This window comes from Pituophis catenifer, unplaced genomic scaffold (assembly GCF_029215685.1).
Source record: "Pituophis catenifer annectens isolate HBS135680 unplaced genomic scaffold, rPitCat1.0.hap2 SCAF_1, whole genome shotgun sequence".
Taxonomy (NCBI): Eukaryota; Metazoa; Chordata; class Lepidosauria; order Squamata; family Colubridae; genus Pituophis; species Pituophis catenifer.
The window spans coordinates 306,898,607-306,920,623 of NW_027256881.1; the positions used below are offsets into that span (position 1 = coordinate 306,898,607).

Consider the following 22,017-nt stretch of genomic DNA (forward strand, 5'->3'; position numbering starts at 1 on the left):
GCATTCGATCTTTGTCTCATTCTAACTTATGAAAGAAAAAGACAAAACGCGATTCTCCTATCCTTATTCTCTTAGACTGTACAGCTTTAGATTACGTACCATTTCATCATAAAGCTTTTGAATAAAAAAATGTCCACTATTTTGTGAAAAAAAATAGTGAACATAATGTGAAAAAAGTGGACTGTCCGCTCAAATAGTGGACACCTGGCAACCCTAAAAATTCTTAAAAAGACAGTAATTTTCAAGTTCAACTAAAGATGTAAAAATATGTAAAACACCCTCTTTAAAGCACTTTTAAGTCTTTCAAAGCCTGCATTAGGCATTATAATGTAAAGATGGTCTACTTAATACGGATTTGGGAATTTTTCTTAAGGCCAAACTAGCAACCTTTGCTTTTCATTCATATTCATTTAATTTATTCCATTTAGGCACCACCTAACTCTGAATTGGCGCTGGGTGGTATACAATGAAATCAGTCTGAATAAAAATATAATACAGCAAATAAACTTAAAATCCTTCTCTTCCTAGGAGTGTCTATGGAGATTCTCAGTATCCAGATCATGTTTGTCCCAAAGGTGCTTTTTCAAGAAGCACCTGAACTTTCTGGTTTTTCTTTGAAAACGTCTCACTTCTCATCCAAGAAGCTTCTTGGTTGAGAAGTGAATCGTCTTCAAAAAAAACCAGAAACTCCAGTTGCTTCTTGAAAAAGTACCTTTGGGACTTCCTATGAGTGGTATGTGTCTTCCTCAATCTCAGATCTACCATCAGAGGCTGCGATATTGAAGGTTCTGTTCAGCATTTTAGCTGTTCCTAACATTTATTTATTTATTTATTTATTTATTTATTTATTTATTATTTTGTCGCATTTCTATGCCGCCCAACTCCCAAGGGACTCTGGGCGGCTTACAACAGAGAATAAAACAATGCAACAATATCCCATACAAAAGTTAAAAGAAGACATTAAAACATTAAAACGTTAAAACACATAATACACAATTTGTGGCCGGGTCTCGCAAGATCACTATAACGAGATCAACGGCCTCAGGCCTGCCGGAAGAACCAGGTCTTTACCACTTTCTGGAAGGCCAATAGGGTGGGGGCGGTCCGGACTTCAGGAGATAATTGGTTCCAGAGAGCCGGGGCAGCCACAAAGAAGGCCCTCCCCCGTGGGCCCGCCAGCCGACATTGTTTAGCTGACGGGACCACTTAGTGGGATCTTACCGGTCGCTGGGAGCTATGTGCTGGAAGGCGGTCTTGAAATAGCCTGGTCCTGAGCCACATTACACTCTTCTGGACAGAGAATTCCAGTATTGTTCCTGGGATCTGTTGGAACCACTTTCTCATCTTAGGGCTTACAGCCTGAGTGCTCCTACCACCATTGAAACCATTTTAGTCTTTCCACGCCCTTTCTAGTTCTTCTTTCAGGCTCTGGTACTTCTCCAGCTTGTCATACTCTTTCTTCTTGATATTGGGGTCACTTGGCACCACTACATTTATCGCCCCTGCTGTCTTCTGGTCCTTGTCTACCATCACAATGTCTGGTTGATTGGCCAGTCCCTGCCTATCTTGATGATGATAATAATAATAGCAATAGCACTTAGATTTGTATATACTGTTTCACAATACTTTACAGCCCTCTCTAAGCGGTTTACAAAATCAGCATCTTGCCCCAACGATCTGAATCTTCATTTTACCAACCTCAGAAGGATGGAAGGCTGAGTCAACTTTGAGGCGGTGAGAACAGAACTCCTGGCAGTGAGCAGTGAGTTAGACTACAGTACTGCATTCTAACCTCTGTTTCACCACACAATGATACCAAAATATTCATAATATTAATATATCAGAAGCAAGAAATTGACTATGATACCAGCTGGAATAGCAGGAGAATAGAAGGGAATTAGGAGACTGCTAAGAGTATTTTGCATTTTTTTTTAAAAAATTACTGTTCAGAAGAAATAAGATAAATGACAGCACCTTAATCAGCATTTGAATGTGGAAGGCTGAAAAACATAGACTATTTAAAACATTGACAAACAGCACACATCACCAAACTATTCCTATACATCAAGTTCAGATTCATCAATCCAGGTGTATCAATCCACATTTCTTTTAGCCATCTCCATATGTGAAAAGTGTGGCTCTTTATGTATTCAATCTTCTATTTATTTTTACCTCAGTTTAGCTGTTCAATTGCCCACCTCCACCCCCATTAAAAGCATTTCTTAAACAAATAAAAGCAAACTTCTGGCTTTCATTTATACCAATATTGGAGCTTCTTTATCTTGCCTTTGGTCTTGAACATTGCAATGGTCTATCTCTCTGGATATACTTATTCTCTGTTCTGTTTTTGTCCTTTTAGACCAGGGTTCATGGTCAGTTTCTTCCCCACCCTCATGTGAACATTCCAGAATCATCCTCATCTTCCACATAAGATTTTTCCCAACTGAATGCTTGGAAATGCTTGTTGGCTTTCCACCAAGATGAATATTAAAATGACATTAAGCTCTGTTTTCTTTGACCCTTTCTGTACACTTTCTAGTTTTAGGATATCCGTTTCGAGGTGAGGTGACCAAATGGTATATTCCAGAATGTTGTTTTTGGCCAGGATCCTCATTAGGAACAACTGATGGGGCACAAATGAAATTATTCTGAGACTACCCACTACTGACTGCCTGTGCAACTGCATGCTTTATATTATAACTACCAGCCCAGGAACAAACTCAGACAGAAGCTCTTGAATGACAGCACGCCTCATTTTTATTCTGTAGCCGACTAACAGACTTAGTTCCAAATATCAGAAGAGCAGGTGTTTTGGCCTTGGCAATTGATAGCCACTATAATGACAACACATGATTTTTTAGAAAGAGTTTGGTAGAAACTGTTTAAAACTAACCAGTTTTAATTATAAGCATAAGCTTTCATGAGCTTTATGATATTTAAGAATTTATGATATTTAAGAATTTCTCACTGGTGTCTCTGACCCGCCATCTTTTCAGTTGCATTGGGAAAAATCTTAATAGGTTCTGGAAAACAAAAGATTGTCCATTCTTTATGTGTGATCTTTGGCTTTGCTGAAACCAGACAGCTTATGCAGAGGAAAGTAAATTGCTTTTCAAATGTTATTAAATTTTGGGTCTGTTCCTTAGCCAGCTGTGCTCCAAGTGCAATCCTCATAAAGCTACACTAATACTTCTCTAAGCAATGTGGCTTTGGGGATTCTTTCTAAGCAAAGAAGATATATTGGACAAATGCCAGCACTGGAGAAACATCCTTGAGTGGTTTTGGCTTGAAAAATATAACAGCTGTGTCCTCATTGCCATTAAGTGGACAGAGTCTATGTAATGTTTTTACAAATGTATATATTACAAAGTCCTATCCCCTTTTACTTCTTTCAAGTACTAAAGGTATTTAGAAATGCCTTTAATATCAGTTGAAAGAATAACTCATTTATGGTGCAATTTACCGGTAGTACTTATTATAAAAAGGTGTTCTGCTTTAAAACATGAATAAATTAAAGAAATCAGGATCTGATGTAATACTTAGTTGAGTGTAGTTTATCCTTAATAATTCATTTGATAAACTGCTTTACAGTATTGAAACTTTTAAAGAAGGCAATTACCAGGATAAAGTAACAAAGCTATGTTAGCTTTTGGCAGAAAAACACACAGAATAATTGTTCACTTTTACATGAGTTTTAATTTTTTTAAAAATAACCTGGTGCTTCATTAGGTCCACAAATACATATGTTGTTATTTGTTTATGCATCTAAGGGAGAATTATTATGATGATACCCTCAAAATAATAAAGTCTATGAACTGGAGAATCAGAATTTGAAGAGATTGGAGGCATATAATCAGCTGAAAAGGGAGAGGGAGTGTAAGCATGAACTGGGGGTCGGTGATGGCGGTCAGATTTCATGACAGTCAGTTAATGGCAGGGGGACAGATATTGAATGAGTGATAGCTCTCTGTGCTACTGGCCAAAAGAAACTAGAGGTGATCAGCTAATAGTTTCTATATGTAAGCATGCCCAGATCCTAATCTCTGAAAAGAGCTGAAATGGAACAAAATGAAATATCATGATTATTCTTTGGGCTGTAAACTAAATGGTGAATTTGCAACAGAGCTACTCTCTTTGTGATGGTATGTATCTATGATCTGAATACATGTTCTATCTGTTGTTAATCTCTGCACCACTCCATGTTGCCTCTTATGCAAAGGTTCAGATTATAAGCATCTCATGCAGGAATCCTTTTGTCATTTTACATGAAGAGAATGCATCAACCAAAGCAATAATGTATCACTGAACACCATGGGTCAAGCTAGATATTAACTATATCTGCACATAATAATATTGGCTCAAGAAACCCTTGGCCATTGCAAGGATCCACATCTGGAGCTTGAGGTGAAGAATAGGCTTAACCCTTGCTCTGTTGGGTTTTTTCTATAAACTCCATGTCAGTTGCTTTATTATTGTGTCTTTGGTCTCAGAATTGGAACTTGCAGATTATTATTTTTTTTGCAATGCATCGTATTTGCTATATAGTCAAAGAAAATGGACTTGGTACTTCATAGAATGTGACTGCAGATAACACATAATATAATGTACAGTTCTGCAGGGACTGTTCACATAGAAACTATCTGCTTTGGCATGAAATGTTAACAACACTGTGATGTTATAAAAAGAAATGTCACAAGGCATATTTAAGTAACTGTGAAAGGCATAATTCTATGGGGTAGAATGGCAGTGGAAGTAGAATTGGGCCATAACTAATCCATATAATGCTCAAAAAGGTAGCTAAAGGGAAATGCAAAATAGTCTTTGAGTGAGTCAGAGACAATCATTTTTGCAGAAACATTCTCAGAACCGTCATTCCATTGACAAGCACTTCAGAGCAACAAAGCATTAAGTCCACCCTCCCAGGTAAATCAAACAGGAAGCATAACTAGATGGCTAATTCTACATTATTGTAAGGCTGCAGTAAAGTTGTGTCCAGAAATTCCTGCCCTGCAGCTCCGTTCAGGATGATACAAACTATTTGGGGAGGAACAGGGATGTGGGGGGCAAGAAGCCTGCAAGCCACAGTGATGGTTTTGTCCATTCTTTGTTGATAAAATTGGTCATGTTCACTCAGAGATAAATAACATTTGGGCAGAGCCATGCAATATGAATAGAGTGATAACTTGCAATGTAATCTGAGATTCTTCTGAATTTGTGCAAGCCAAGGAAGTAGACAGGATGCTCTGTAGTAAGAAATCTTCCATTTGTGGTCTGGACCCATATCCTATTTGGCTGCTATGTTGAGCACGTGTGTCTGTGTGCAAATGTATGTATAATCTTTATATCTTAACTCATTTTTATTAGATAGCAAGCATGTATAAACATTACATCTTGATTGTAGTTGTTCATTTGATGAACTACCCCCATTAAATGCTGATTAGGGAAACTAGTTTATGAGCTGGATTTCATGGCAATAAAGTGGTTACATAGTTCTCTTGAAAATTAAGAATGCTCATCAAATTGGAGTAGCAAGATTTGGAAGAAGAGGAAGAAGATGGGATTCTTATTCAATCTGCAATGTCACAAAATTTTATGGGAAAATTTATATGCTAGAATATTGAATTAAAATTTAAAATGATCTTGATAGGTTGGAGAAATGGGTTGAAAATAACAATAAAATTTAACGAGAGGTGCAAAGGTCACCTAGGAAACAAAATTCAAATGCATAAATATAGTATAGGAATATTGAGCTTGATAATAGTAATGGTAAAAAAATGATCTTGGGATACGACTCAATTGCAATCTAATTACTATTACAATATGAACTCAAAGAAGACATTGCAATCTTAACAACATTAATAGAATACTATTTCCCAATCATTTGTAGTAAATGTTCCTTGGTCAGATCCCAAAACAAGTACAATGACCAGTTTGAGGACCACACTTCAAGAAGGATTTACATAAATCAGAACAGGTTCAAAGAAGGGAATGATCAGAGGGTGAGAAAGTAAGCCCTGTCAAAAAAAAATATGATATTTTTTTGGGAAATGACAAGTGAGTGGAACTGTGATATGCTCTTCAAATATCTGAAAGGCTGTCACATAGAAGAACATCAAGACCTGTTCTCGCTTTTTCTAGAGTAGAATACATGGAATAATGGTTTTAAGTGGGGGGAGGACAGATTATGATTGACTATTAGAAAAAAAAAATCCTAAATTAAGGACAGCTCATGGTGGACACAGGAAAAATAGGGATATTTAAAAATAATTCCATATGCCTATATTGATTCTTACTAAACTTAAAATTGAAATGAGATGCACTAACATCTAAATACTTAAACACTCCATCAATTGTCATATGTAATAAAATCACAAATAGCATATTTATAGCTTACCCAGACTGTGAGAACACTTAAAGGAAAAGACGTTTGCTTCCTGTAAAATTTAAATACCATATTATGTTACATCTTTTGTTGACCAATGAGTGTACAGTCAACAGCATGTTGCAGCTAGTGCTGATTCTTACATGATAAATATATTGATATTTCTAGCTGTAGTCACACTTTAAATGTTTGGATCATTTACGAAACATATATGCATGTATGCATTTCACATATAATGTGAAAAGAGGCTGAGTGAAGGAATATAACTGTAAGAATCGACAAAAAAAAAAAAAAAAGGTTAGATACTGTATATTAAAAGTCCACAAGGCGAAATGCAGCATTTATGTTTCTAAAAGGCAAAATACATTTATTCTTAAGACAAGATAATAAAGCAACGTTTGCCTTTCCTTATAGCAGCCTTGGCCAACCCTGTGCCCTCTAAATTTGAAAATGCTGTCTGGCAAATCTGCAAATGTTGATAAACGAATTCATATTTCTATATATTTTGGCCAAAGATCTTGATTGTGGCATAGGAATGCAGCCAGATGTAGATCTGGAATCAAAATGAAGAGAACAAATAAATCTGAACCAAGAGACATAGGAGCCAAGAATAGCAATCAGTTTGATATGTCAATATGAGTGCTGCCATCTCTTGATGCTATATCAAAGCTAAGACAGCACGATTTTCCAGAAGACTGAAGACTATTTCAACATGACAGAAGGCATGTGGAGACTTCAGGAACGTTTCCATAGTGGAGAGTAACATGGACAATACCCAAACTAGCAGCTTGGAGCAGCCATCATTGCAAGCTCTTTTCTCTCAGAGTTTGACAGCAGATGTAACCCAAAGAAAACATATTGCAATCACATGATCGTGAGGGATGGTGCAATGGTTGCAACTTTTTCCAAGGCCATTGCAACTTCAAATCATTGTTAAATAACAGTTGTAAACCTGTCACTTCTCCAACTTAATCCAAAACCATAAATATATATGCAAAAGCTTTTGGTGCAGTGTACAGATGGTATTGTCCCAATTATTTCATGGCACATGACATAACCAAAAATTACTAATGGTCAATGTAATTTAATTGTTCCTGATTTTTTTTATTCAGTAGGTGAAATGCTTCCTATCTTAAATTATATTAAAATAGACGGGAAATATTAAAAGCTGTATTAATTTCATATTTTGCCAGTACTAAAAGACAGAGAGAAATAAATACTGCAATGAAAGGAAAGCCAGAAAACAGATTTGAAAAAGAGAGCAAGTAACAAATGAAAGAGCTACTTGCTTCATTTAGACATAATCTTAAATTATAATAGCTCCCTGTTCTTTTTTGCCCTTGGGTGAAGTCAGAAGAAAGAAAAATCCATTGCTTTTGTTTTTCATATTTTTAATCATGGTAAATTGCAAACATGGGCTGGTGAAGAAAGAGAAGGAAGTAAACTAGGTTCATTCACATCACTCTAAATCATATACATGAGAATCAATTCCATTTGCTACAATGGAAGGTTTGAACAAATCTAAATTTTAATTTTGCTCAGAAAAGAAACTTTGGGCTTCAGGTTTTAGTCTAACATTTCTCTTAGGATTTTTGTATGCAAAATGAACACTGTTCTAATTTCTCAGAAAGAAGAGTAAAACAAAAATATAATATATAATTAAATTCTGCATGTCTTGAGAATCAGGTTTTTTTTCCAGTTCAGACCTGCTCTTACTATGATAAACCTGCTTAAATGACAGGAAGTCTCATTGCATTGTGAGTACTGTGTTGTCCAATGAAAGGAAAACTGGCTTTTCGTTATGAAATTTAATGTCATGAGAAACCAACTCTTCACTGCACATTTATAAAAGTGAATAAAACTAAAGGAGATCTGCAAGCAAAGGAAAAGCCAAGAAACTGTTTTAAAAAATTAATGAATCTGTAATTTGGAACTAGATGGTGCTTTTTCAGTGCTTTCAACACTGAAAAACATCCTAAAAATGATTAAGAATAGGGACAACACATATTAAAATTTAGTGCCTCTAGTCCCAGATGAACAATCAGAAATGAAAAACAAATGGAGAAAGAAAAGAGCCAAAGGACAGGGTGTTACAGTTGGAACTTGAAATAGTAGTTCAAATTCCAGCTCATAAAAATGGACTCATTGGGTGGGAAAAAACATTATGCCTCAGCTTCAATTCTACATTTGTAAAAATAGGATGGCTGAATCCAAAGGCTAATTGTAAAAAGAATATGAAAAGAAACTAAGGAGCATAAAGTGCTAAGAATACTGATGTAGAGGGATTAAAAAATTGGGAAAGCTAATTTTGGGCAGGGAATCACCATCCCAAAGTAAAATTAGAAACATTTCCAAGGGGACCTAGGGAGAGATGAGAGGAGTGTAGACTTAAAACTAAAGGAGAGGGGAATCCTTTATGTGTGCACTTTTTAACTTAGCCACACTAAATTTTAAAAGGTTAGGGCTGTTCCAAAGAAGCAAGGACAATAATTAGGGAAGGATTACCAGGTACTTGGTCAGCTTGTTTTCCATCAATCTTTATAAAAGAATAATAATAATAATAATAATAATAATAATAATAATAATAATAATAATAATAATAATAATAATAATAATAATTTTATTTCTATACCGCCCTTCTCCCGAAGGACTCAGGGCGGTGTACAGCCTATTTAAAAACACAAGACAAAACAGCAATTAAAATTTAAAATGATTAAATAATTTGGCTCAATTAAAACCCCAGAAATTTAAAATACCCCAATTTAAAACTATTATGTTGATAGCCCGGCCTGGCGGAACAACAGGGTCTTCAGTGCGCAGCGAAACACGCGGAGGTCGGAGATCTTACGTATTTCTGGGGGCAGTTCATTCCACAGGGCTGGGGCTCCCACAGAGAAGGCCCTCCCCCTGGGTGTCACCAGCCAACAAAACTTGGCCGATGGCACCCTGAGGAGACCCTCTCTGTGGGAGCGGACTGATCAGTGGGAGGCTATTGGTGGCAGAAGACGGTCTCGAAGGTACCCGGGTCCTATGCCATGGAGCGCTTTAAAGGTGGTAACCAACACCTTGAATCGCACCCGGAAGACCACCGGGAGCCAGTGCAGCTCGCGCAGGAAGGGTGTCACGTGGGCACAATGAGTTGCGCCCATAACCACCCGCGCGGTCGCATTCTGGACCAGCTGGAGCCTCCGAGTGCTCTTCAAGGGGAGCCCCATGTAGAGAGCATTACAATAGTCCAACCGGGAGGTAACAAGGGCGTGAGTGACCGTGCGCAGGGTGTCCCGGTCCAGAAAGGGCTGCAACTGGCGGATCAGGCGAACCTGATAAAAGGCCCCCCCTGGCCACGGCCGTCATATACTCTTCTAAAGACAGCCGTGCATCCAGGAGGACACCCAGATTGCAAGCCCTCTCCGTGGGGGGGCAAAGATTCACCCCCAATAGTCAATGATGGCACCTGTTGACTATATCGGGGCGCCGGAAGCCACAGCCACTCGGTCTTGGAGGGTACCTATCATGACATGCGTAGCATTTAATGGAGAGACCCCCAACCTTTTGGGCACCATGGACCAGTTCAGTGGAGAAAGTTTTTTCCACGGCGCATGGTTTTGCGTACTGCCTGCATACCATGGATGGGGCTTTGCTTGTTTGCATGGCCCGGTTGCTGGCATGCTGCAGACCAGTGCCAGTCTAGTCTACGGACCGGGGATTGGGGACCCCTGATTTAATGCACCAAATGTATTTTACAGGGAAAGGCAGTCACCTGCAATGGCATAAAAGGGAAGGAACCAGTGGTGGGTTGCTCCTGGTTCTGTCCGGTTCTTCCAAACTGGTAGTAAAAGCGGCGGGAGGCTCCACCCATCTGCCCAGATGTCATAAGGTATGATCTCTGCAGTGCAGAAGTGTGCGCACAAGCACGCGAGCGAAGCAAGTGCACATGCTCCCATTGTGAATCGGTAGTAAAGGTAAATAAAACCCAGTAGTAAGTAGTGGAAGGAATCTAGCCAAACAGCCTTCATTCAGGGTTGCTGTATTTTAGGAAGATTATATCTAGGTTGCGTAGGATGTGTAACCCTTTTTTTTTAGTTGCTAGCCTGCAATTTGGATTTTCTTCATACAGCTGAAATTTTTCAACGCAGCTGTTGTCTTTCCAGTTTACTGTTGTCCAATCAGTTCATGTCTGGGGACTGCCAACAATTAAATCTTACCTCCGTGAAAAAGGGGACATTACCTTTGATCTTTCTCTCATCCCTTAGATTAGTGGGGTGTACTTTTTTCTTTGCACTTCAGTGAATCTTTGATATTGAGTCTGTTCTGCGACTAATTTTGCATCACCCTTCTACTTTTCTCTGTATATATGGAGAAAGCACGATTCTGCAAACTAACAACTCCAGAACCAAGTAGTTATAATGACTAATTAATTTCTTTTTAACTAGGCATGATGTCCATGCTGAGCAACGTCCCATAAACGAAACAGATTGTACCGCAACTATGAAGAATATTATAGATAGTCTTCATTTAGTGAATGCCTCATTTAGTATCCTTTTGCACTTACAAAGGAGATGAAAATGCAATTTCATAACCAATCTTTGAATTTATAACCTTTGCAGGTCTATAAACCAAAAAAGAAAAGTTAAATTAAAAAAATAAGTACATTTGTGGTTTCAGTTAGTGACCATATTGCTTAATGACCAAATTGCCAGTGACAATTGTGGTTGCTTAATGAGAGCTACCTGCAGGGGTGAAATCCAGCAGGTTCTGACAGGTTCTGGAGAACCGGTGACGGAAATTTTGAGTAGTTCGGAGAACCGGTAGTGGAAATTTTGTGTACAACCTCTGGCTGGACCCAGAGTGGGGTGGGAATGGAGATTTTGCAATATCCTTCCCCTGGAGTGGGTGATAATGGAGATTTTGCAGTATCCTTCCCTGCCATGCCCACCAAGCCACACCACGCCCACTAAGCCACGCCCACAGAACCGGTAGTAAAAAAAAAATGATATCACCACTGGCTACCTGTAAAACTAAAAAAAAGGCAAGGAAGCGGCAATTGCCCAAATAAATAGCTCTTAAAGCAACAAATCACAAAGAGGTTTGAAAGAAAACAGCACAGCTGTAGTCAGAATCATGTATTTCCTGATGAAGGCATTTGGCACATGAATGAGATATATTCACTATTTATCTCATATTAGACGGTTCATAAAGCTGGCAGTCAGAACCATCAGCATGAAGCTACGTGCCTCACGTGTAAGCTAATAGTCCGAAAGACAAGATAACAAAACAAAAATTTCCCATGATAAATATCTTGCTTTGGCAGAATAAGCAATTCAAATGTGGTACCGAAGCCATTGACCTATTGAAAGATAAACAAGGCACAATAAAGCAGGAAAATGCTGTGCAGTCCATTTGCCAGTGTTTTGCTCCTCAGTCATGAAAGCTTGGACCAATGTATACAGGTATCCCTTGACTAATGACCATAATTGAGCCCAAAATTTCTCTTGCTAAGTGAGTTTTGCCCCATTTTACAACTTTTCTTGTCACAGTTGTTAAGTGAATCACTGCATTTGTTAAGTTAGTAACATGGTTGTTCAACGAATCTAGCTTTCCCACTGAATTTGCTTGTCAGAAGGCTGAAAAAGGTGATCACATGACCCTGGGACACTGCAACTGTCATAAATGTGAGTCAGATGCCAAGCATTTGAATTTTGATCACATTACTCTGGGGATGCTGCAATGGTCGTACGTGTGAAAAACGGTCATAAGTCACTTTTTTCAGTGCTGTTGTAACTTCAAATGGTCACTAAATGAATGGCTGTAAGTCGAGGCCTACCTGTACTCCCTCTTTGTCTCTGTCTGTCTCCCTCCTCTCTCTCTCACAGTTCAGATAGCAAATTGTGATAGGCTAAAAAACTACACAAGACAGGCATAAATGAAACATCTTGCTATTTACCTACACACTGGTTGTTTTCATTCATTCGATACCCAAACCGACAAATGGGAGGTGCTCTTCCAACAGTAGGATAATTTGGAACAGGAGCTGGGACTGGAGGCGGTGGATACAAACTGGATGTGTAAGGATTCGTATATGGGGATCGCTGGTTGGGATTTGTTCGTGGAATGCATAAATAGCCCCCGTTTTGGTTGACACACACCATATCTCCTCTACAGGCCTCAGCAATAGTGCGGCATTCATCAACATCTGAAATAATATAGAAATGGAAATATTAATTCGGATCTCTGCTGATTGATAGTTTGTGTCTGATTAATCGCTTGTTGTTACAGTCAGCTAATTAATTAAATATTGTATTTACTTTTAATCACATCATAAATTACTTATCCTGCTTTTCATTTTTGATTAAGAAAGGGAGAAATTTACAGACATAGATTGATTTTTAATAATATCCTCCCCCCACCCTCAATGCAATACATGTAAAGCAGTAAGGACCAAAACCCACTAATTTCAAACAAATAAATCAGATCAAATAAATAGAATGGGCACAAATAAATAAACAAATATATGAAAGCTCAGACAGTTGTTGATTCTAAAGTTTACTAATATATCCATTAAATTGATATTCAGAACAATGCTATGCATGTTCGATGGGTCTTATTCCCAATATTGCTTAGATAAGAGAATAGAAGGGGAACTCATCAAATTCATAGATTAAACTAAGCTGGCAGGAATAGGCAACACCCAAGAAGACAAGCTTAGTATTCAAAAAGTTCTTGACAGGCTTGAACAAGATGAAATTTACTGTGGAGAAAAGCAAGGTTTTACACCTAGGCAGGAAAAACCAAAGATACAAGTACAGATTAGGCAAAACCTGGTTCAAAACAGTAACTGAGGGACCTTGGAGTCCTAGTGGACAATCACTTAAATATAAGCCAGCAGTGTGCAACTGCAGCCAGAAAAGCTAATACAATCTTTGGTTGTATAAACAGAGACATAGAATCAAAACCACATGAAATATTAGTACCACTTTATAAATCCTTAGTAAGACCACACCTGGAATACTGCATGCAGTTTTGGTCGTCACATTACAAAAAAGATGTTGAGACTTTGGCAAAAAATTGCATCTTTGGCTTAATATATTGTATGAGTCCAGATGCTATTGTTTTAATCAGATTTATATCTTATCATAGAAGAGAATATTTGTAGCTCATGGTTGAACTGTGGGGTCCTTGGTGCTCTCTGAGCTTGGTTGTTTTTTTCCAAACGTTGCTACCCGGATGAGTGCTACCTTTCTCCCTACTAGCGCTGATGATGCTACTTAGTTTGGTAAAGAAACATCTGCAAGAAAACATTCAAAATCAGAGAGCACTAAGGGCACATATCTTATCATATTGTTCAAACCTATGTTGCTAGTTTGATTATTCTGGTTAGGCCCAATATGAGAGACTGTAGACTTTCTTGTATCAATAATGTTTATTTCTCATCTTCCTCAGGAACACTTTTAGACAGCTCTCAGTCTGAGAGGAGTGAAGGCTTATATACAGAGGAGGCGGGGCGAATGGTAAGTAATAACCAATGACAAGGGACACAATGACATCACACAATGACATATATACAAGCACACATATTTACAGAGAGCAGGTTAGGTATTTTCAATTGTAACAACCTAGTTATGATGTATTTAGTACACTATTGATATATGACTTATCTTAACAAAGTGTAGGTCAGATTATAACTTTATATCCAGCCCTAGACTGATTACCTTTCATAAAGTGGATTGTTTCATTTTGGCACGTGTGATTTGTGAATTAAGACATTTGCAAACCCATGGTTTGGTGAATACCTATAGTTGGTTGTGATCACCCCGTATATTAAGGCATAGACTAATTTGACCCTATTTTGGTATCAGCTGAGTAAAAATCCATTTTACCTTGCTCTTTGTTTCCAGTAAAAGTAGAAATGGCCTGATTTCCTGTTCTTCCTCTAATGTAGAGTTTTATTTCTAATTACAAAAATGACAGCCTTTTCCTGTTCAAGTCATAGCACTGGCACACACATTTTAGGTTGGCTTTTTTTTTCTGAAGGCAGCAAAGATTTGATTTGGCGGTTGTAAAATCTGGCTCTTGATCTAGAATTTCACGCGTCTTATATTCTTTTTTTGTGTAAACCGTGCAAAATGTTGGATTGTGAGGATTCATTTAAGATCTTCTGTTTAAGCTCTCAGCAAAATTTTAGGCGCTTTCGTGGAGTACTAAACTGTAAACTGACTTCAGAAAGGCATGAACAAACTGAAGAATAAGATCAGAGAGCCAACAGCCATTTTGGAGAACAAAGGCTATTCCCATTTAGAATAATAAACCAATGTTATTATTTGAACATGCATGCATCCGGGTGTCCCTTTTGAGAGAAAGAATGCGAAGGCTGAGATATATACATGCAGCATCATTAGCATTTGAAAATCATGACCTCTTTTCCACAGCAGGGGATGTGCATTCTGACCCTTTAGGATATGATTTATCACACAACTCTTAGAATAGCAGATTCTGGGCAACTGCTGCAAAAACCTAGAAAACAGCTTATTCAGCATGATCCTTGGATGAGATTAGTTCTCATTTGAGTTGAATAATGCTTTATAAATTTGTTTTTATGTTTGATTTATCTTTGATGGCAAATACAGATGCCTATATGAATAACAACAATAACAAAGAGGAAGAGGAAGAGGAAGAGGAAGCTGCAATTTCTCAGAACTCCCTTGTAGCATTTGGTGCTCATAGAGCCCACTCGCACACTGAAATGGTTGGATGGTTAGGAGAGGAGACCACTGAGTCTCTTGCATTGTTCAGGCAGGGCCAAAGTGACCCAGAAGCCAAATGTTGCCTCTGAAAGGCCGTACTCCAAAAACCAGTGAGAGACAGATCAAAGAAGTGGATGGAGCCAGGAAAAAAAGTCGAGTTGGATTTAATAAAATTGACATTTTAATTATATCACCGATGCTTTTAATTAATTAAATATTTTAAAAAATTATTTCCTAGTTTTCATTTTCTGTTGTAAAATGATTATGATTTGGCCATACTGTTTAGAGGTCTTCTCATGGCTCATTCAAAGGTCCCATGATTCTTGCGTTTCAGGCTTTTCATTCTTGTTTCAGAGAATTAACTTTTCTAAACTGCCATGACAAACTTTCCTAACTTAATTCCTGCCCAGTGTCATGGATGACAACTGCCATCACTTGTAAACAGGATGGACATTTGTTGTGCCTGGCTGGAAATGATAATGAGATATGCAGGCCATACATCTGGAGGTTATTAAGTTAGCAAAGCATGCTAGATAGCATTTAGAGACACTTATGTCATATTGGCATTACTTGAATTATTCCACTATTTACAAATGGGAACTGATGTGATGAAGGAAGAAAGCTGTCATTTTGTTGATTATTAGATTTGCATCAGAATCAATGTACTATCTAAATACATTGCTCTATAAATCTGCTTAATAAATAGTTTGCCTGATTGTGTTGTTGCCATCGCAGGTGTGGTGAGAGTTGGGGTGGGGGAGGAGTTGAACTGTAAATTTTTAACTAATGTTGTATGTCACCCAGAATAATTGGGCAGCTACCGTATATAAATCTGTTTAATAAACAAATAATTTTTCATCCATAAGCTCCGTAATGTCTTAGTTCTATATCTCTATTTAATATTTTCACTGCAGGCTTTCAGTAGCAGCAGTTCTATTTACTTTTTGCTCTTGTTTTATTTTCTTGGTTATAAAGCAGGACTTCAGAATTAGTCTTTTTGTAGCTATACGCACTGGATGTTATATTTCAAATTCAGCCATCAAGACATTGATTCTTCCCTTTTATGGTCAGTTCCAATTAAATTAGTTGAATCTAGTCTTATTCATTTGAAGATGTAATTAATAAATCATACTTTTTCATACTGAAGAATATAAACATAACCCAAAGTTTCCAGCACACACTGCTTATAACATATGGTACACTATTAGCTGAGAGAAACTGGTATAATAAAAATCTTACCTAAGCATTGGCCTGACACACGATCCATCTCAAACCCATTTGAGCATTGTTGCTAAACAGAAAAGAAAAGAGGATCAGACAATGAACAATTAGAAGAATGCAAAATTATAAATCAGAGGGAATATCATGTTTTCTTTTTCTCTTGGTAGCAATAGACATGAAAAAACCTGATCACTAACTGAACAAAAGCTAGCAAGATGAGATGACACAGTCACATGCATTTTTTATATTTGGTAAAGTTTATAATAAATTTAATATTGTGCTGTTTTTCTTTTTCCCCTATGCCAGCCCATGTAATCCTTTCCCTTCTTTCACACACAGTCCGTATCTCACCTGTGTCGTTCCATGACCAATGAGGCAGCCAACAGCCATGAAAATGGGCATTAACCTGCAAGAGGTATAACAAAGTTATTATATGTATAATATATAAATTATTAGTTATTATAAGTTATTATATGTACCAAAGCAATTTGAATTAAATAGAAACCAGCTGTTTTTAAACACAATAGCCCAGCTTCCAAAATTACATGAGAAAAAAGTGTGCCTAAAGCAAGAGTGGGAATCCAGAACCTTTAATGTGGCTGGACCAAAGTTCCTAGACAGCACAATGAACATTGTTAATACAACAAACAATGCATATACAATGCAACAAACTTGAAACAAACAAAAAAACAAGAGAGTCAGTTTGATCTGATGATTAAGGCACCAGGCTAGAAAACAGGAGACTGCGATAGGTGACTTTGTGCCAGCCACTCTCTATCTAATTTACCTCATGGAATTGTATTGGGGGAAATTAGAGGGGGAAGGAATATGTTCTCTGCCTTGAGTTATTTATAAAAACAATAAAGACAGGGTAAAAAAAAAATCTAAAATACAAAACAAAAACTTGGAGGGCCAGATTCCCAACCATGAGCTAAATGTAAAACACCTCAATACTGCATTCTGATAATATATACCAATACCTGCAATAATTTATAGCTGACATGGCAGAACTGAATCAGTTTGATGTAGTAATTAAGACATCAGGCTAGAAATTGGGAGACTGTGAATTTGAATTCTGGCTTAGGCACAAAATCAGCTGGGTGACCTTGAGCCACTCAATTTCTCTCTCTGTCACATCTGCCATCCGAAACACTTCAGCCTGCTTCGCTTCACTGGCATCCTGCCATAAAATGTGGGAGCGGCGAGAAAGAGAATGTAGGGCAGAGAGATGACAGGAACCAGAGGTGCCAATCCAGAACAGGCCGGCGCATCCAAGGACATGAGCATGAGAACAGGATGCGAAACTACACCAAAGAAGCGTCAAACCTTAAAGCTGTTGCCAAAATACGAAATTCGAATATTATTGGACACTCATGAACTGTTCAAGGGGGGAGGGCCCAGGAAATAGGGAAAAAGCAGGTTTTGAATGGGAATATTGAGATCCAGCTTTGCTTATGTTGTAACCATTTGGCTTTATTAAAAATATATCTTTTGCTACAGATGCCCAAGCTTGGACAAGCCTGACATTCAACCTGAGGAAGAAGGCAATGGCAAAGTCTTGCCAATTGAACTGGAGGGATAGTCTATGCAGATGCCAAGAACCAGCACAGATTTAAAGACACCATAAATAAATAAACAAACAAAGAAATGGCAGAATAACAGAGACTGAAATTGCCGAGAACAGTGACTCTATATCGGTCTCTGTTATTTTGCCATTTATTTACTTATGGTAGCTTCAAATTATATCTAAATGTTATATATCACAGAGCCTGAAATCAGGTCTCAAATAGCCAGGAGATTAACAGCTCAGAGGCAAAATGTACACAGTATGCTCCCGTATCTGAGGAACTGGGATATCCAACAGAACAGCCTCCGGTAGCAGTTTCCCCTAGAGAGATTAGGACTATAAATCCCAGGTATCCTGTTGGTCAGGAATTCTTGGAGTTACAGTCTGAGCATTCTAGAAGGTACCACATTGAGGAAGATTGCTGGAGAAAAGTGGCTGCAATTCAGATGAGTTTTCATCCTTTCCTTTACATCTGTTTTTCCCCCCCCCAGTTCCGAATGGTCCTCTCATTGTATTTTTTTCACCAAGGAAAAACCCATGGTTCATCCCTCAACAGGAAGACAGCCATTGATATGGATGAGGACTGAGGACAGCAGAATCTGAACAGGGAAAATGGGTGAGGATGCTGGGAGTTGTAGTCCCAACATAACCAGAGGCAGTAGTGGGTTTCAAATCCCGTCGCTACCGGTTCGTTCGTGGACACATGTGGGCAATGCGTCTGCGCCTGCGCAGAGACGTGCAGGCGGGTGGGCGGGGCCTTCTGCCACCACCGCTACTGGTTTGCCCGATCCGGGGCGAACCGGTAGCAACCCACCACTGACCAAAGGTACCCACCTCAAAGAACTTTCTGCATCATCCATCATTTCCTGCTTTCTCTTAAAATCTTTCCAAGAGATGGTGCGAGTCCAAAGGCAGACTGCATATCCCAAAGGAAGATTGTATTCCAAGGAAGATTGTAAGATTGTGGTCTTAGTAAGACCACAGTTAGAATATTGCATCCAGTTTTGGTCACCCTATTCTTAAAAAGATATAGAGATTCTGGAAAGAGTGCAAAAAAGAGCAACAAAGATTATTTGTTAGGGCTGGAGGCTAAAATAGATGAAGAACAGTTGCAGGAATTGGCTATCTATAGACTAGTGAAAAGGACAAGTGAGTGACATGATAGTAGTGTTCCAATATTTTTTGGAAATTTGTAAATATTTGTAAAATAAAATATTTTGAGAGGTTGCCACAAAAAAGAGGAGGTCAATCTATTTTCCAAACCACTAGAAGGCAAGCAATGGATGGAAACTAACCAAGGAGAAAAGCAACCTAGAACTAAGGATAAATTTTCTAACAGTGAGAACAATTAGCCAGTGGAATGGCTTATGGGTGCTCCATCACTGGAAGCTTTAAAGAAGAGATAACCACTTGCCTGAAATGGTATAGTGTCTCCTGCTTTTGCAGGGGGTTGGACTAGAAGACCTTCCAACTTTATTATTCTGTTCTATTCATGGAAGAGTCACTTCACAGGACAAAAAAGAAAAAAAAACAAAACACTGGCCATAAGCGACAACCAGTGTCCAATTCAATCGGACATTGCAACAATCTAGGCATCCTGACAAACAAATTCACATCTCCCAAAGACTGCAAACATATACGGATTAGAGTCATATCTCATAAGAACTTTGCATGATTGGAACATATGAAGATAAATAATTACTCTGCTAGAGCAGGAAAAATTCTGCTGAATCCTGAATCTTTCCTATAATAGCTAGTCATTAAATATTTTTTCCTCCTGAGATAGAAATCTCTTATGTTAAAAATATTACTTTCACATTCCTCTTAGTTGTGTCCACTGCTTGACAGGAAGTCATTTTCATAGGCATTAAAAGAAAAAAGAGGCCACACCTGAAGGAAAGTAAATGTAATATCTGAAGTAACTGAAAATGCCAGATATTTCCCTTTTATTTTGTATCCCTTTCTCGGTCATATCTTCTTTTAAAAATCTAACTGTACATTCTTTGGTGAAGTGATATTTCCTTTATGAAACCCCATAAAGAACAGTAAGCACAGCTATAGAAATAGTAAATAACAATGTAAAAACCAATTCAATCTTTCTTTATAATTTCAGTTACTCCTCTTTTTTCAAGCAATTTGTTTTTTCCTGCTTTGAAAAATAAGAGAAATGTCCTCCTATAAGATTTCAATCTGGAACTACTTCTTCAAGATAGTTATCTTCACGGGAAAAAAATAATAGCCACAGCATATGATATGTCTGTACAGTTCCCTCAGGAGAAATTGAGTTAGTCAGCAGCATATTAGTGCAAAATATTTTTTTAAAACACAGTCCGCTGCTGTAAACTGATTTTGGTCTACAATAAATGTTGATGCACTTCTGCACAAAAACTTTTCATAGACTCTGTAAATGGCTCCAGTGATAAACAGCTGAATTCAGTACAAAGGGGCATATTGTCAGATGTTAGATCTACATAATACTAAAGGAATAAAATTATTCCTCCCCTCTCCCGCACAATCTCTTGCAAATATAATGGGATGTATAACTTAAGTAGCTGACTCAGAACTGCATTCAGCAAACTATCAAAAAAGAAATGAAATAGTAACGTAATGCAGAGAACATACCTTTTAAATGCTGTCATGTCCAAAACTGATGAATAAAGCCAAGGAGGTAAAACAATAATGCCCGTACAGCTGAATATCTAAAAATACTTTTGTACATTAAATCTTTTGCTAGAACTTCAGACCTACCATCATTTAATTTCCAGAGAATGAAAGGCCAAATCATAGAGAAACGGGGAGAGAGAAAGAGAGACAGAAAGAATGAGGGGAAGAAGGGGAAGGAAGGAGGAGGGAGGGGAGAAGAGGGAAGGGAATCAGAGAGGTCTGCTCCTCCTCAGACACTGGAGTGAATACAGCAAAAGCACCTGGTTTTGCTTAGTTCTCTTCTGTAATTCAGCATTAAACCAATTGGAGGAGGAATGTTAAAAATGAATACTTCATTTTCTAAGTATGTTAAAACAATGCAAATGGGAGGCCTCAATCTAGGAACAGCTGGTTTAGATTAGAGAGCTCACCAACTGGCTAGACTCCTTACAACACTCCTAAGAAGCCTGTCAGATGAAAAATAAAATAAAATAAATAAAAGCAAGGGGAACACTTCCTAAGCAGTGTACTGCAGGTCTGGCAACACTGGCATGAGCAATCAACTTCTATCAAGATGTTCTGGAGAGATCTGTAAATATTGTGTTGTTCCTCTAAAGCAGGGGTGTCAAACTGGCAGCCCACGGGCCGGATGTGTCACACACAGGTCATGCCCACTCCAGCTCCGCGAAGGGGAAAAACGTTGCAATACGTCACATGATGGCAACGTGATGCCACGAGTTTGACACCTGTGCTCTGGAGTCTTGACTGCCTGGGAATTCTAGAATTGTAGCCCCAGCATATTTGGAGGGCATCAGATTGCGAAAGTCTTGAGGAGGATTACTTGAGGCTCATTCTCTTTTCCAGTATCAGCCATTTGTTGCCAATAGAATATATGGGCAATAGCTTCTTCCAATTGATATGTTAGAAGGTTAATGTCAATTGCCTCTTCAAGGGTCAGAAATAACTATTGTATTGTATGTTATTCAAAATATGCAACAAAATATTGAAAAATATAAACAAAATTAAATGTTTGAAGAACTTTTATACCCTAAATGTTGACATTTCCATTTATGCACCCTCTGTCAGAGTATACTGAGATGAAGACTTCACTTTGCCAAAATGGAGGCATGTGAACATTTCCTTGCAGGATTAACATCACATATGTATTGCCAAAATCTGTCCACTACAGATACGTGTTACCATATATGTATGGCTAAACTGCCATATATGTATTGCTAAAATCTGTCCACTATATGGTGGTGGTGGAGGGGGGGGGGCATTCTGGGTCTCTTTGCTGCCACCTTGAGGTTCCCTGGATTTTTGCAAACCTGATATGATAGCCCTATATCACATGATTTATCTTCTTCTAACCCAAAATTCGTTCTTCCCTTCCAGAAAGATCCCAATGTATTTGCAGCATACAGTATGAAAGTCTGTTGGCTGGGTTACTAGATGGCACAGAG

At 38.2% G+C, this 22,017-nt stretch overlaps 1 protein-coding gene across 1 annotated transcript in view; it reads right to left on the reverse strand.

Annotated features, from left to right (window-relative positions):
• The window catches only part of FBLN5 (fibulin 5), a 48,819-nt gene extending 28,254 nt beyond the window's left edge, over positions 1-20,565 (reverse strand). Inside the window, exons 1-4 of the mRNA XM_070931503.1 lie at positions 20,534-20,565; positions 16,696-16,750; positions 16,363-16,414; positions 12,327-12,575 (exon numbers count right to left, since the gene is read on the reverse strand). Coding sequence (XP_070787604.1) covers positions 12,327-12,575; positions 16,363-16,414; positions 16,696-16,750; positions 20,534-20,550 — 373 coding nt within the window. The 5' untranslated portion in view covers positions 20,551-20,565. The remainder of the gene's footprint in view (positions 1-12,326; positions 12,576-16,362; positions 16,415-16,695; positions 16,751-20,533) is intronic.
• Between the last annotated feature and the right edge of the window lie 1,452 nt (positions 20,566-22,017).